Source organism: Condylura cristata, unplaced genomic scaffold (genome assembly GCF_000260355.1).
Source record: "Condylura cristata isolate star-nosed mole 26May11 unplaced genomic scaffold, ConCri1.0 scaffold00029, whole genome shotgun sequence".
Taxonomy (NCBI): domain Eukaryota; kingdom Metazoa; phylum Chordata; class Mammalia; order Eulipotyphla; family Talpidae; genus Condylura; species Condylura cristata.
Window position 1 is genome coordinate 24,940,398 of NW_004567130.1, and position 17,466 is coordinate 24,957,863.

The 17,466-nt window shown below is 41.3% G+C and overlaps 1 protein-coding gene across 1 annotated transcript in view; it reads left to right on the forward strand.

Annotated features, from left to right (window-relative positions):
* Positions 1–408: 408 nt before the first annotated feature.
* The window catches only part of RGS7 (regulator of G-protein signaling 7), a 213,470-nt gene continuing 196,412 nt past the window's right edge, over positions 409–17,466 (forward strand). The window contains exons 1-2 of the mRNA XM_004691057.2: positions 409–505; positions 647–772. Coding sequence (XP_004691114.1) covers positions 695–772 — 78 coding nt within the window. The 5' untranslated portion in view covers positions 409–505; positions 647–694. The remainder of the gene's footprint in view (positions 506–646; positions 773–17,466) is intronic.

Genomic DNA, 17,466 nt, shown 5'->3' on the forward strand with positions numbered 1-17,466 from the left:
GGCCGCCGGGGTGGCCGAGGGGCCGGCCTGAGGGGCTGGCACTGACCGCTGCGCGGCGGCTTGCCCAGAGGTGGAGGCAGCAGCTCTTGGCTCCCGGAGCGGACTGGGGTGACCGAGAGGAGCCCGCGGCGGCCGGGGCTGGGAGGTGGACGGAGGCGAAGCTGCTCTGGCGCCGTGTGGGGGACCCCGGGAAATAGAGGAAACACTGGCGCGGGAGAGGGGCCGAGGGTTTGACCCGGGCGCCCGCCTGGAGCACACGGGCAGATACCTGGAGAACGCGCCCTGCCGGCTGGTGCCTTCCTGCCCTGTGGAGAAGCACCAAGAGGCAGATGGAAATACTGAGACAAGAGAACCCCCTGTAGTGCGAAGATGGTAGCCATTGACTTTTTTTTTCCTATTTTATCATCACTTTTAAATTAGTATGCAGAAAATCAAGTCAACGGGAATCCTCGCCAAAGGGTTATTTTAACTCAGACTGTCCTTTCCTGCACTCCCTGGGAGTCCGGTCAGTGAACATTCAATTAAAATACATTCTGTGTCACTTCCTCTAGACAGCCCCAGCGTGTCTGGGCGCAGATACATCTAGAAAGTCAGCTTCCGTCACCACCACCCTAGATTTCACTCAGCCGTCTCTCCCACTTTGCAGGGCAGGCTGATCATTTCTGCGTCTGGGTGAGCACCACGTGTGGGCGTCATGGCCCAGGGGAACAACTACGGGCAGACCAGCAACGGTGTGGCCGATGACTCGCCCAACATGCTGGTGTACAGAAAGGTAAGGGCTTCTTTGCCTTTTCATTTTTCTTGGGAAAAGATAGTGGCTTTGGGACTTCCTCCGCCCTCAGTATGTGTCAACTTTTTGGTCTCCTGGGTTCCCTCGGTCACTGCTACGGAGTGCCCGCTGCACAGGAGAGGACTGGGCACCCAGCCTGCAGATGGGTAGAAACGGTAAAGCACAGGCATAGTCACACTTGACGTGAGCATGTGGTCAGCAGTTACCACAAGTTAGCACATGCTTCGTTCCATAAGTGGTTCTAAAGCATTCACTGTACTTTTGGAAAACATTTTCTTTAACTTCCTCTAAGCATTTAGCTTATTATGATGATATAAATGTATGCTAGAGAAATGAAACTAGAGCATTTGCACTTTGGCAAGATTGATGTACCTGTAAATGGTGGCAGCTTAATGATTTGACTCCTAACTAAACAGGTTTAGGTTTCATGTTTCAGCCTCAGTTACTTTTTACTTTTCATTATCTTCATAATTTTGTTCATGGGTATTGTTTGATGCCATGGGGCTACTAAATTAATTTGTATATTCTGGAGTGGTTTTGGCCACACATTGATTTGATAGTTTTACAAAAATCTTATCAGAACTAAACTTCTAGACATCAGGTCGCCCTAAGAAAGGTGAGTTTGCACATGTGTGTGCTTCAGAGTGGCTGTTTAGGTAACAAAACTTTGCTTATCCTCAGCAGTGTTACCAAAATTCAGGAAGCACCTTTCTTGAGATAACTTCGGTACCAGTTGTTTCTATTGCATTTTATGGGGGGAGGTACTTCTGTAGCAGGCTCTCTGTAGTGTGTATTGCGCAAGATTTTGTGAGTCAACACTACAGTGGTAACATGGAAATCAGGCCTTGCACCAAGAAAGATGTTAAAGACTTTGGATATCTTGGCTCATTGAAGAGTCCAAGATACGTTTGCATCTGCTTCCCCCCCACCCCCAACTAGAGGATCAGAACCAGTTATGAATAAAGAGGAAAAGCTTGCTGCCTTGAGCAGTACTAAAGCAAAACTTGTCTTCTGTGTGGCCCAGGACCACTGTGGCTGACTATGTCAGGGAGCTGTTGTTAACTGCGTGACTGGCAGGTGCAGGAGCATCCTGACACAGTGCCGGCTCTGCCCCTCCCCCAACCTCATCAGAGTACTAGTTGTGCACCTGAGAATGGAGCTTTATGTCCGGGACAACACAGTGTGACACAAAAGGAAAATTAGGGCTTAGCTGCCCATTTTAGATTTAAAGCATCCCAACTAGATAATCAAGAAAATTATCCACTTCGGCCTAAGTTATTATTTTGTGCCTACTTTGGTTGAAATAACTGGAGAGATGCCCGTTCTATACATAGTTGGTTCTGGGGGGAAAAAAACTCAGGGGTGCATATTATTTTTTAATTATTATTATTATTTTTACTGTTGGGTACCCTGAGTATTGTAGCATGTAAGGTATGATAACTATAAATTCTACTTTATTAGTGTGTGAAATGTCGAGAGTGGGATGTAAAAATTACAGTAGTTAGCTTTTTTTTAAATTAGGTCACACAACTATTTCTATTTCAGGGCTGAATAGCTCTGACTGCTAATGGTTATCTTGGTTTAAAAAAAAAACCTTAATATGACAGATTTTGTATCTCAGTTATCATATGAATAAATGAAAATGAAACTAATGGTTTTAGAAGTAGCTAATACCTGAGCTTCATATTGGAACTTCTGAACTTGCTCTATACATTTTGATCTAGCGTAAGTTGTTGTTACTGGTACTTATAAATTAACAGATGATAGCAATTTCATAGAGAAAATGTAAGTCTGCATTCTTTAGTGATTTAACTGCTCGTGCTACTTATTTTGCCATTTAAATTATTTGTTTAGGGTTAATGCCTATGTAATTTGTGTTTAGAAAATTTTTCCTTGATAAATCATTATTGGAAAATGACTCAGCTTGGTAAAATTTCATGCACTCAATGCTGAACTATGTTATTGCCTGTCTTAGTAACTTAGCGTAACTGTTTTTATTTTTATGTGTGATACAATAAAAAAGTGCCAGATATTTTATGTAAAGAAGTAGTGTCCTTGGTTGTCACTTGCTAGTTATTAAGCTAAGTGATGTCTGTGTGCAGATGTAAAATAGGACATCATGGGTTTCATGTGACCATTTTGCTGTTCCCTGTCTTACCCGGCTTTACATTTAATATGATCCAGGCAGTGACCAAATTTTGATGTGAAGAACTGCAGAGTAGTTGGGTGGTGGTAGGTGATCCCTTCATCATGTATGAAGACACTTCAACTGCTTCACCTCTTTAGAAGAATAAGCAGTATTGCAAATGTTTATCAATCACAAAGTCAACCCAGGCTTCAGGAAAGAGCTTCAGTCCTGTCGTGCATTGCTCAGTAACAGCAGAGAGAATGGATAGATAAATTATTGTCTTATTGACTCCTGCCAATGTTCCACTCCTGCCTCACTGCTGAAATTGCGCTCCTGCAAGTGTGTTCAGAACTGGAAAGGTTCATGGTGTTCTCACTGTTTTTCCTCAAAGCCACAACTTGTTTACTGCTCGAGATTAAGATTTACACACACTAATGATGTGTGTGTAAAGTTTTCATTTTATATTGCTAGGATGTTCATGAAACCAAGTGATAGGGAATGGTGGGTGGTCGCTGTGGAATACACGGAAAAGTGCTGGGATGAATAGATTTAGGTATTCACCTCTGGCTCTGTGATGATGATCCTCACAGGGGTTGTGTGAGCTCCTCCGGTTAATGGGTAAATCCCAGGGCATGTTCTCTGCCTTGGAGAATTCCGTAGTGATTTTATGGAAAAAGAACAAAGTGTACAGTACACATTACGGCCAAGGGCCATAGGCAGCAGTCATAGTGCCTCGAGATCGAGGTTGAATCCACAAGTCGGTATGTTCGCTTGTAGATTTTCACTTAACATGAGCGATGTTAGGCTTCGTTTGCTATCACAGGTACACGAGAAAATAGTCATATGCACAAAATATTTGCCTTGGCAGCTTTTCAATTTACAACACTGCTTTCTTTTGTAAACAAATGATTTAGAGTAGTTTTATCACTTAATATAATCAAAAACACCTTTAAAGGCCTGAGATTATGTTATTCAAAAAGAAATAGCGTCTGAGGCTTGATCATTTTTATTCCTGGGGACTCCTGGGTTCCCTCAGATAGACCTGAACTAGAGTATATTTAGAAGCAATCCCCTTCTTAAGAGATCCACCAATCTCCAGTTCACCTTGGATTTCGATTACCTTCTTGAAGTATTTGAAGCGGTGTGCTGTTGGGATTCAAACACAATTCCTATTCTTGATCTGCTTTGGACAAAAATGCTCATTCGGGGAAGTACTGTTTCTAAAGGACGGCTAATGTCCCAGGATGCAGAGAGACATAATCAAATTTGGCATCTGGCCAGCATGCTGCCTGTTAGACAGTATGTATCACTGTCTATGTTTTTGTCCAGCAGTTGACATTCCAGCGTTTTAAAATCAAAGACTGAGTGGCACCTTTGGGCCAATATTTTAAGTTCGCTGGAATTCTGGCTTCTTACTGGCAGGGATGCTCGAAATGATTAGTAATTTCTGAGGGTATTATATCAACCATTCGTGTGTTGGCTGTCAGAAGAGAAAATGACAAGATTTTCTTCATTCACTAACTTGGTGGAATGTTTTTGAAAATAGCAAACCTAAGAAGGTCACTGTCTCACCGTCTGCCTTTGCACCCTGTCCTTCCTGCTTGCCATTCGTAGCCTTCCATTTGCTTCTTCCTTTTGATCTTTTCTATTCAAAACAGACCTAAGAGTGAAGGTACACCTTTCCTCAAGGTGCTATTCATGTATTTACACATACATATATATACACACACACACACACACACACACACACACACTTATATATTTAGTATATATATATTTTAGTAGAATATATGTTTAGTAGGAGAATATATATATTTAGTATATACATTTTAGCTTATATAGGTATATGTATATCTATATACAGACACACAGGTACTTGGAAAGGTGCATTTAAACTTGGTATTGTGTTGTGATAGTGACATTAGGATTACCAAATCTGGCAGTTTTGGGAGGGTTAATATTTAGCCTCCTTGTACTCCATTATAAAGAATAAATTTTGCATTTTGATCCAGTTATCTTGATATATCTGTGTGTAGGGTTGCATTTCCATGTTAGTAGAGAGAAGAGCATTTGTGGGTAAAAATAGGAGAAAGGTACCAGAAAAGGGGGAAATATTTGCAAATAGATAATTTCAAAGGATATGAGCCTTCCAGCCCTCAGAGTTCTAAATTAGGGCTTGGTGGGAGAGGAGCATTAGAAATTGTCTTACCATTTACCATTTGAAAAATTCCAAAATGAAGTGTTTTCAATTGGCTAGATTATTTGAAAGCACTTTCGTGGATGAAAGCATTTTGTCTACTGTAAATACAAGTTTAATTTGTCTGAATCAAATGCAGACTTGTTTTTGCCTGAGTGACATAACTACTGACTTGTGTCATGAGATAGGTTAGGATAATCTTTTATGATGCCCCTGTGTAGAAAAGTGATATGAGTTATATTTAATGATGAAGTTTTGATAATGATTTGAGTTCAGAGCATAAAAGCCTTCCATAGTTGAGCTTTCGCCCCATCAATTGTTGTTTGCCAGTGTTGTTTGTAGGATTATGAGGATTTTATTTCCATCATTTTCCACTTTCACTCTCCGAGTCTCACTGATAAGAGGAAAGTATATAGGTACAAAAGAAACTCTGTAAGATTTCTGTTGCCTTCTAAGCAGTCTTTGTGGCTTTAATGAAAGTTGGAAAATGGTATTTTTAGATGGCGTGGATAGTAAAGTGATCACTCTAGAGAATATGGAGATAGTGTGGATTTGAACAATTTAGTAGCTTCATGTTAAGTCTCATTGAAAACAAAATTTTAGAAACAAAAATTATTGCCCTTGGCTCTCTTTCCATAGCAGTGAAAAGGGGTCTTTGAGTGTCAGGGTTCCAGAGACGTCTGTTTTATAGACTTTTTTATCTACAGTAAGTGATCAAGTAGGTGCTTAGTTCCTTAGGGAGCTGACGCTGCCTGCAGTTTACCTAAGGTAGTATAAAAATTTAACTTATCCTGTACAGTTAATTCCCTTGTCCTTTCACTAAGCAAAGGCTCAGGACATTGGAACTGCCATAGAAAACCTTGGTCTTGAGTGCAGTTTCGTTGACATTGCCATCTAGTCTAGGATGAAATATGTTTTGTTTTCCTGGTAGTTGAGGAGGCAGATTGGGTAGGATATGTTGGTAATACTGTTTCCATGGTATTTGTAATGTCCTGTTTTATAATACTAATCTGATTTATTCTACCTTTTAATGAATTCCTCATATATGTTTTAATCTGCACTGTTCTGTGAATATTGTGTACACTAAGTAAAACCTTGGAATGCAGTAAATGAAGTGATAAAAGGAAATTCAGAGCTTGCCTGCTTCGTTTTCTATTTTTTTCTTCATTTTCATTTTTATTATGACCCTTAAAATTAGATAAGTAGTATGATTTGCCTAAGGTTACATAGGACTTTATCTGTTTTTCTGTGGCCCGCACAGCCCCCCAATAAATGCTTTAAGTCTATGTTTACAGTAAGTAGTCGACACCCTGGCTAACCTGGCAAATGGGGCTGATCCCAGGATGTCTCATCATCCACTAGACATGAATTACTAGATTCTTTTTTGCCTTCAACTGTAATTTAGCTTTTATCATCCCAAAGATGAATCGGTAACTTAGTCTGACAAGCCCTTGTAGCATTTCTATTCAAGATTTGATCTTGGTTGTAAGTTCGAGGCTCGAGGCTCATAAAGAACCAAAATTTGATGTTCTGTGGCAGTGCTGCCCAGCAGAACTTTTTATGATGGAAATATTTTATACATGCCCTGTCCACAGTGTTATCCACTAGCCCCATGGGCAGTTGAACACCTACTACTACCAAGGACTTGGGTTTTCAACAATATCTAACTTTAACCAAATTGGAATAATCCTGTGTGGTTAGTGGATATTGTACTTGACAGTCCAGTGATTACAAAATAAAGGCCTTTGGAAAGAGAATTCTCAAAACCTGAGAGACTAGGTAACATAATGTGCTATGCTTAGCTTGACACTTGGAAACTTGGGGCTTGAAAGAACTGGGTCTCAACAGAGGACTTTCATTTTGTTTTAAGAATAAGATAGAAGTAAGGTTTTAAAGGAAAGACCGTGGCCATCTAAGGAGATTGTAGATTTTATGATAAATATCATCAACTGTCTGCTTAATGTATTAAGTTTTCATCCCATGGATAATTTCAGTGGTCTGAAGAGGGTAGCATTCCGAGAGTCAGAAGACGGGCTTGTATTTGGTGAGACTGTAGCCTGAATAAGCCGGGAAGGCCACTTAACGGCGAGTTGCTGATGTTGAAAGTTCCTCAACAAATCTTTCCTGTAACGGTTCAGAGAGGCATAACAGCCATTCTAATTCCTATCAAAGCAGAGGGAAACCCAGTTAACTTCTGATGAAAGGAATTGCAAGTGGCTGGAATCCTTGTGAGAATTTAAAGCTGGGGCATAAAGGAATCATTGTTTGAAATCTGCTTCTCTTCTCATTGTGCTTGCATGTTGAGTGGAAGGTAGTTCATAAAAAGCCATGATTCAGGGATTTGTAATTTTTTGACTCTTACGCATTCTGAGCATCTTTTCCCTCACATGTAGAGGTAGGAGGAACAACCACATCAGAGCATCATTGTGACAAATCACACATGATAAAACAAATGGAAGTGCTTTCCAAAGGGTAACATATTATGCAAACAACTAGGTGTTTTATTTTCTCTCTGTAAAACCATTAGTTCTTTACATTAAAAATGATGATAAATATAAAGATTTATGCGTAAAGAACTGGGGTACAGGCCAGAGGTATAGGGGCGGTGAGAGGCTTCACCAGAGAGTGGGGAGCAGAACAGGCCGACTGCTGGGGGGAGCAGTGGGTGGGTCTGCCCAGCTCTGTGGGTCACCTGCCTGGCTGGGGATTGAACTCGTGCCGAAGCAGCTGCTCAAGCTTTGCAGTGCTTTTACCCTTTGAGCCACCAGGGAAGGCCCCAATATAATGGTCTTTAAGTTTACAGCCTAATCGTTTACATAGGCACAAACAGAAACAAATATTTGTGGAGTAGGTAATAATACTTAGTTCCAAAAACAAATCAACAGTGCATCAGTGTGTTAAAGCTGAGGGAAAACCATTGATTACAACTGCAGATACTGCTGAAAATTAATAATGAGATCAAACAGGTGGCATGCCATTCAGTCCTATTTGGGAAGGTTGACAGAAGGGATCTGTGTTCTTGCTTAGAATCCTGTACTTGAGAGATCATGTTTCTCCTTTTCCTACATCCATCCAGTTCTTCCACACACAGACATTGGATGACAAAATATTTGAAATGATTGAGAATGTGCGGTGGGAGTACGCACTGTAAATATACTTTGCATGCGATTGAGACTGATGTGGTTTTAAAGGTGAGGCTGAGGGAGAGGTGGTGATGCCTCTAATGAGACACTCGTTAGGGCATTTCCTTCCTTTGTTCTATCAGAACGAGGGACTGATGTGCCTTACAAGTCTTCAGTTTTTTTCTTTTCTGATAATTCTGCTAATACCGAAACTAGAATTAGGGTCTTGCTTACTCATTCTAGTATTTGTTTCTTCATACAAAAGTTGGATGCTAAAAAAACTATGAAGAAAAGTACCAACTGTCATCTCAGTCCACTATCAACTATCAACTATTTGGCTAATTCTTTTATATATGTATTTGTATAAATAAGTATATGCATGTATAACTGTAAGTCAGCTTGGAACAGACATCTTTTCTCCAACCTCACGCTCCGTGGTGACCTATTGGGAGAGGGAAATCATACATAATTAATCATGATAGGCATATCTACACCATGGGAATGGGTAAGTGCTTTTAGTCAGGACTCCCTCACCTTCCCTGATCCCCCAGCCCCTGAGGAAACTGATTGTTAAACGTTTACTGGCATACCAGTGTGTGGGTGTATGTGCAAGAGTGAATATGCATCTAATTTTTAATTTTTTTTTGAGTTCTTTAATTGCAGAATCTGAGTTTATTTTCCATTTGTGTCCATACAAAAATCTAACACGTTACCTGGAAGTTTTAGTAGACATTTAATAAATGTCTGACAGACTAAGGACTATAAAAGGGAAGGAAGAATTAGACTTGTGTTTAAATTTTTAAACTAGATTCAATATATTTGTTGATTAATATTTTATGAAGCAGCTCCAAAGGCTAAGACAAAAATGGCAGCTTTGCAACTTGTTGAGTTAATAGCAGTTGCATTAGTTCCAATGTAATGTATAAATACATTCAATAGCCATGTATGACCTGCTCCAATTAGCAATTATATTGAATTAATCCCGGCTCCTGACGGACCTGATTATGCAAGCAGTGCTAAGTTTTTAAGACGTGTTTCAGGGTATTGGGTAACTTTCTGCTCTCCGCTGCTAACCTTAGAGCTGTGATTCATCTTCTAAAGTTACAAGCCTTCCTTATAATTAGACTCCGTCTTGAGTTTCTTGCTGCGCTCTTCGATTTTATTGGTTTTATTCCTATTTATTAGTAAGGATTGGAATAATCAATGTGCAGGAAATTTAATTGTGCCTTGGGCACTATTTTTGATTGTTTGGCAGATTGCACTGGCAGAGCCCAGTAACCCCTGCCTGCTGATTGTTAATGACGCCCACCGTGTCATAATTTAATAATGCTTGCTGAAACAAACGCTTGCTTTCTTTTGTATTTTAGTATATTAAAGAGTCTTCACGTAGCTCAAGTGATGAAGTATTTTGTAACTGCAACTACTGGTAGTAGTCACCCAGAAATGTTCTTTTTTTAAAGATTTATTTATTGATGCACACAGAACTGGGTACAGGCCAGAGGTGCAGGGGAGGCGAGAGGCTTCACCAGAGACAGAGTGGGGAGCAGAACACGCAGATCCATGGAGTATACAGCTGAGGGGAGCAGCGGGCGGTCAGGAGAGGTCTGCCGCGCCCTGTGGTCACCTCCGGGGCAGGCAGGGATCGAACTCATGCGGAAGTGGCTTTAGCTTCTCAGTGCTGCGCTTTAACCCGCTGCGCCCCCAGGGAGGGTCTCTTATGCTATTTTTTTTTAAATTATTATATACAAGAATTTTTTCACTTGAGTGATTATTGGTGTTTTGAAGGAACGCTCAGTTTGTTCTTCTTGTAGTTTATAAAAGGAACTTCCTGCATTAATATCCAGTGTGTCCCACCAGGATCAAAGGTTTTCATTCCTAAAAGATAGACCAGTTTAGGGAGTGCCAGTTTGGGTGGGAGGGGGGGTGTTGTTGAGCTAGTGAAAGCACTCCATGGTCTAGAATGATCTGTGTAATTAGAATGATCTTTATGATCCAACCAAACCCACAACTGAGGAGGAATCCTTCTAGCTCTATCATGGTGCCTGTGATTAGTGGAATACTTGATTACTCTCTAAAAAGAAAAGATTAACTCCTCAACTAAATACCATCTTTATAAAGTCAATCTAGAAGAAGAGGGTTTTAAAAAATGTACTTTTTCTCATCTGCTTATTATAGATAGAAATTTGAGCTCTCATTTACTTTTTCTTGAGGCAAGTAAAGCACTTGTCAATTTTATATATAAATTTACATATATATTTCACTCTTATTCTAAAGATATCTGAGCAGCTTCCTCCATTGTCATAGCTTTTGTTTTATATAAGCATTCTGGAACCAAGTAGTGTTCATGAGACTGCTGCCGTATCATAGCTACTTAGATATGAGACAGGAAACTACATTTTTTTCACTGTTGCCGTTCTCATAGGTCCCCTGCCATAATACCTATGGCCCATTACCATATTCCTTTGTGTTCTACTCTCCCCTGTTTTCACTCTTCTCCCTTCCTGACCTTTGCTGGGTGTGTCGTTTTATGTCTGTTTTATGGTCGGGTGGCCACCTTTCACTTCTTTGTGACCGCCTGTTTGGTTTCTCTATCTTCCACATATTAGTACATCCAGTGTTTTTCTATTCCTTCTTCCTAATTCCAGCTATCACGATCCCTTACATCTCCATCCATGTTGCCCCCCAAATGGCATGAGTCTGTCTTTTTTGATTGATGATTAATATTCTACTGTGTAAGTTATACCACAACTTTTTTATCCATTTCTCTAGTTTGGAGCATTTGGGTTGTTTTCATATCTTGGGATTGGTTTTATTTCTGGGCTTTCAGTTTGATTCCATTGGGGTGTGTGTCTGTTTTTGTTTCCAGTACCATGCTGTTTTTATTATAATGGCTTTGTAGCATTGTTTGAAGTCTGGGGCTGTAATGTCTCCATTCTTCTCCCTTTTAGCCAGAAGAGCTTTCATTGCGTGGGGTTCCATATGAGTTTCAACAATATTTGTTTTATTTCTTTGAAGAATGCCACTGAGATTTTTATTGGAATTACATTAAACCTGTAAATTGCTTTTGGTAGGATGGTCATTTTTATAATGCTAAACCTTCCAGTCCATAACCAGGGGATATCTTTCCATTTCTTTGTGCCTTCTATTTTTTTTTTTTAATGTCTTATAGTTTTCCTTGTATAGGTCTTTTACCTCCTTTGTTAGGTTTAGTTCAGATATTTAATTTTTTGGTGTACAACTGTGAATGGGATGGTTTTCTTGATTTATTTCTCTTCAGATATGTTTGCATTTAGGAAGACTAATGACTTTCCTTCTTTGATTTTGTAACCTGCTAACTTTACTAAATTGTTTGTTTCAGTTAGGTTTTCTGTGGAATTTTTAGGATTCTCTCTATTTTTCTATAGATTTTAGGATTCTCTAAATATCTTCTTGCCATCTGTAAACAATGATAATTTTACTTCTTTCCCAATTTGGATTACTTTTATGTCTTTCTCATACCTAATTGCCCTAGCTAGGACTTCCAGTACTATTTTGAAAAGTAGTGGTGAGAGTGAACATCCTTGTTCCAGATGTTAATGGGAAGTCTTTCAGTTTTTCCCCATTAAGAATGATGTTAGCTCGGAGTTTGTCATATATGGCTTTTATTATATTTAGATATTTTCCTTTTGTACTGAGGTTTTTGAGGGTCTTCATCATAAAAGGCTGTCAGACTTTATCAAATGCTTTTTCGGCATCTATTGATATGATCATATGGCTTGTATTTTTCTTTGATGTGGTGCATTATGTCAATTGTTGAAACATCCTTGGATGGAATAAATCACACTTCATCATGGTGGGTAAGCCTTTTGATGTGTTGTTGGATTCCATTTGCTAAGATTTTGTTTGGGATTTTTGAATCTGTTCATTAGGGATTGATCTGTAGTTTTCCTTTTTGTGTTCTTTGGTTTTGGTATTAGTGTAATGTCGGCCTCATAAAGTGCACTTGGTAGTTTTCCCTTTTTCTCTATTGTCTGAAAGGGTTTTTAGAGGATAGGCATTAGTTCATCTTTGAATGTTTTGTAGAACTTGTTTGTGAAACCATCTGGTTCTGGGCTTTTGCTTTGGGGAGTGTTTTGATTACTGTTTCAGTTTCCCTGCTTGTAACTGGTTTAAGCTTTCTAGTTCTTTGTTCAGCTTTGGGTAATTGTGTAGTTCAGAATCTGTCCATTTCACCTACGTATTTATTTTTCCAGAGAACCAGTTTTTGGTTTCATTAATCTTTTGGATTGGCTCTTTTTTTTTTTCTATTTCATTTATTTCTGCTTTAATTTATATTTTTTCTTTTCTTCTACTAGCTTTTGACTTTTTGTATTTTTTCCCCCCAAGATGGGAGATTAGTTTGTTTTTTCTTGCTTCTTGATATTGGCCTACTTTGCTTTGTGTGTGTGTGTGTGTGTATATATATCTAATATATATAATAATATATATATATATATATAATACTGCTTTTTGCTGAATCTAGCATATTCTGAAAGGTTATATCATTTGTCTCAAGGTATTTTTTTTTAAAATATTTTATTTATTTATTTATTTATTTTAAAAGATTTATGTATTTGCGCATACAGAACTGGGGTACAGGCCAGAGGCTCAGGGGTGGTGAGAGGCTTCACCAGAGACAGAGCGGGGAGCAGAACAGGCAGATTGACAAAGTCCACTGCTGAGGGGAGCAGCGGGTGGGTCAGGAGAGGTCTGCCGCGCCCTGTGGTCACCTCCGGGGCAGGCGGGGATCGAACTCATGCGGAAGCGGCTTTAGCTTCTCAGTGCTGTGCTTTAACCCGCTGCCCTCAGGGAGCGGCCCTCAGGTATTTTTTAATTTCTTTTTTGATTTCCTCATTAACTCAATGGCCTTTCAAGAGTAGGTTGTTCAGTCTCCATGTAATAGGTAATCTCCTTCCTTTTCATGTTAATGAAAAGTTAATTTTTAGTTTAGGACTTTATGGTCAGAGAAGATACTTGTATGATTTCAGTCTTCATGTATTTGTTGATTTTTGTCTTGTGACCTACTGTGGTTGATCCTGGAGAACAATTCATGTGCATTTGAGAAAAATGTGTGTTCAGCTTTCCAGGGATGCAGGGTCCTATATGTATCTATTAGGTCCACGTAATCTGGATGTTCACTTACAGCTGTCGTGTCCTTGTTTAATCTCTCTCCTGTGAGAGTGAGGTGTTGAAGTCTCCTACCACATAGGCATTTTCTCCAATGTCTGTTTCCAGAGCTTCTCAGGAAAAAATATTCTTAGCTGGCATTTTTTTTTCTTGAAGTTCTTGAATATTTTTTTCAAGGTTTATTTATTTATGCATATAAGAGCAGGGGTACAGGCCAGAGGTATAGGGGGGTGACAGGATTCACCAGAGACAGAGTGGGGGAGCAGAATAGACAGATTGAAATACACTGCTGAAGGGATGGGGGGGAGTGAGACAGGAGATGCCTGCTGTGCCTTGAGGGTCAGCTCCCTGGCAGGGGCGGGGTGGGGGGGACCCAACTTGTGCTTCTGAGACTGGGGATAGATTCATAGTGCTGCGCTTTAAGCCCTGTGCCACTTAGGAGCCCCTGAGGTTTTCCAATATTTTGCTTCATTCTCTTCTTGCTTGTATATTTCTTCAGAGAAGTCTGATGTCAGCCTGACTGGTTTTCCTGGATTAGTTAATCTATTTCTCTCCCCTCGTCGGCTTCTTATTTTTCTTTCATCTTGAACTCTGGAAGATTTACTGTTATGTGTCTTGCTGTCATTTTCTTTTCATGGCGGTATTTTGATGTTCTTCTAGTTTTTGTATGTTTATTTTCATTTTGGTCTTCAAGTTTGAAGTTCTCTTCAATTATTTCCTTGTCTCTTTTCTCAGTTTCCATGTCTCTTTTTCCCTCTGGGGTTCCTACAGATCTTACGTTGCCTTTCCTCTCGAAGTGTTTCTTCATTCTTTTCCACTTGTTTCTCTCTTTATATTTGCATCTCCCAGAGTACTGACTCGTCTCTCCATTTTCTCTATTCTATTTTCATGGCTTTTACCAGAAATTTTTCGTGCCTCCATTGATCTTTTCATGGCCTGCAGTTCCTTTGTGTTCTTAGTTGAAGATCCACTCATTCTTCTGTCCATTTATTATGTTTTTCATAGTATATTGTTCCTTTTCTCCTTGGAATTTTTAGTTAGGGCAACTCTGAACTCTGTCAGCCAGAGCAATTCTTCCATGTCAGTGTTGGTGGCTTCTGGAAGCTAATTTATTTTCTTCCTGTGGTGTATTGTTCCCAGAAGTGCTTGCTCCACCGTCTCTAGTTGTTTGCTTCAATGTTAGTCCTGGGGATGGAGATATGGCCACTGGTCCCGTTGGACAGGACTTCGCTGTGCTTTTCCCAGGGTGTGTGTGGGCTTGCGGGGAGCTGGGCTGTGTGGGTGGTGGACGGAGGCAGGGGCTGGAGCTCCTGCCAACAGGGCTGCTTCTGATGGCTAGTGGGACTTCGGGGTGCTCCTACTGGCATGAGTCGATCTGCATGTAGCTTGAGCTGCTGTGGCAGCTAAGTGAGTTCGGGGCAGGTGAGTGATGAGTCAGGCGTTACCACAGCATCCATCTACCGGCCCGTGCTGCCGGCCCCAGGACGTCCCTGCGGGCCTACTTTGGTGTGGACGATGCACACAGCGCCCGGGCCATGGCAGCACCTGGGCGTTTGGGGTAAGGATTCCTGTGGCACCTGCCGCCTGACTGCCGCCGTGGGTGGCTGGGCACACTGGCCGCTGTGGCAGCAGGGAGGGGCAGGCCTCCTGTGCCTTCCTCAGAGATGCCGGAGGGCGGACCGTGAGGCGTGCCCTGGCCGTGCCCTGTGGGGGCCTGCTGGGAGGCGCGGCAGGCTGCGTGGAGTGCACTTCCCGGGGTGCAGCGGGTACAGCTGAGGGTCCTGTGGCAGAGCATGGCAACGCGAGGTTCCGGCTGTGGCCTGTTGCTGGCAGACGGGCGCGGCAGGCCTTGGCCTTGGCCTTTCACGCCTGGCTCTGCTCTCTGTGCCCGGGGGTCCGTGGGCTGCTTTCGGGCCTGTGGGCGAGTGGCGCAGCGGCGAGTGCTTGCGTCTCCCCGAGGGGAGTCGCGTCTCAGGGGAACAAAAGGAAAAATAAAATTCTGTCTCTTCCTTTTGGGGCCGGCGGCTGGTGCTGAGATCTAGGTTGCTCCCTGGGGGTACGGAAGACTCCAGGCGTCGGGCGGGTGCTGGGGCAAGTCCGGCTGGACAGTGGCGGCCGCTCATGGCCAGGGCTCCCAGTGCTGGTGCGGGTGGACAATACTCTCCTCCTGCGTGTCCGCCAGGCTCCTGGGTATCCCCGCTGAGTGCTCCCCATCCGGCCGTTCTCCCGTTGTCTTGAGGAAGCAGCTCAGTGCCAGTTTCTAGTCCACCACTTGTGGGTAGTCTTGACATGTGGGGCTTAAAGGAGAACCCTGAGTGTGCTGCCCTCAAGGAATGTAGGCTCCAGGGAGAGCTGGATGGCCAGCTGGCCCCCTGGGCTCTGCTCTCTCGTCATTGTCATTCGCAGCGCTGTGGATGGAGCCGGGTTGAGGCTGTGTGGTGCTGCTGTCTGGACGGGCGCCCTGGACAGAGTGAAGGCCAGAAACTTACCGTGGCAAGAAAAGCCAATGATTACTTTTTTTTTTTTGCTACAAAGATGAGAAAATATTTGTCATAATAAATTTAAAACTCAAGAGGGCCTTTTAATAATCTTGCTATCTATGCAATACTGCCTATGCAAATAACTGATTAGTATGGAAAAAATAGCAGTGGTGCTTTAAGTCACTGTTAAATTATTTAGATGCAGTAATCAAACAGGGAGTCATGATTGTTAGGCACAATAAAAAATTTGCATATGCTAACATTTTTAAATTATGGAATTTATAAAGTGCTTTCGTAGATAATATTTCTTTTCAGTACTTGAGTTATCCTGTAGAAATTACTAGCCTTACTGAGTATGGAAGGTGGGAAACCTCAGCCCCACAGTTAGTTAAGATTAAAGATACAGGGAAAGAGTCCAGATTTCTGACTCATGAAGTAGTTCTAATTCCCCCAAACCAAGTTTCTTCTTAACTCCACCACTTAGATGCCACTTTGAATATTCAAGTCTCAAATGGTCTGGAGAAGATACGGCCACTAATGTGAAGAAAACACTTCTCTCACTCCATTAATCTTATACCCTGAACTGAATGCTTTTGAACTAAAACCAATGGTTTTTTCAGGCCTTCACAGGTCAGTTATACAGAAAAAGCAAGCAAGCAAATGACATTAGCATAGTAGTTGATGCCTTTACAGAACCTGAGTCTGCTTCTCTGCTGAATGGCTTTGCAAATTCCCTCTTAATTACAACTGCTGTGATTTCCTCTCTGACAGACTCTTCCAAACAATTAAACCTCCTCTTAGTCATTATTGTTCCCATAGTGTGACTGAATTAGGATAGACAGGGGACAGCCTCAGACATTGCTGTTTACCATTTTGAAATAAAAGTCCATCGTTTGCAGGAGGCAGAGAAAACAAGCTGTCAGGAGAAATAGGATTCCCTTATTGTGTTTTGACGGTGTAAGCTGCCCTCCTATGTGGTTCAGAAGCTGAATTTTTTTTTTCTTACTCCTGTTCATGTCCAATTGTGAAGAGAATTGAAACGCTTTATTTTCACTGGCATTTCAGCTAAACTCTCCAAGGAAAGTCAAGTTGCCAATAAGTTTCTGCTTCTGGTTTCCAGGTGTTGGTTACTGTAAAGAGTGATGATTTGAGTATGGGCGTGCAGGTCATTTTGTGAGCTAGTGTTTTGTTTCTTGGCTATAGTCCTGAAAGTAGAATTGCTGGGGCATAGGGGTGTTCTATTACTTACTTTTTGGGAACCTTCATAGTGTTTCCATTGTTGATCCCAGTTACATTCCTATCAACAGTGCACAGAGTTTCCCTTTCCGCCATATCCCCTGTACTGTTCATTGTCTCTCGCTTTCTGATTATGGTTATTATAACAACCGTGAGCTGATCTCTAACACCCTCTTTCTTAAATTAGGACAAAGTAGTACACATATCTGAAATGCATGTTCAGTTGGTGTTTGACATATGATGGGCCAAAAAAATTTTTTAGAAGAAGATACAGTAAGAAAGAATACATATGTGGGAATCATGAAGACATCAAAATAATAGAGATGTACTATCAAATGATAGGCTAATGAAAATTTTTGTTTTATTCA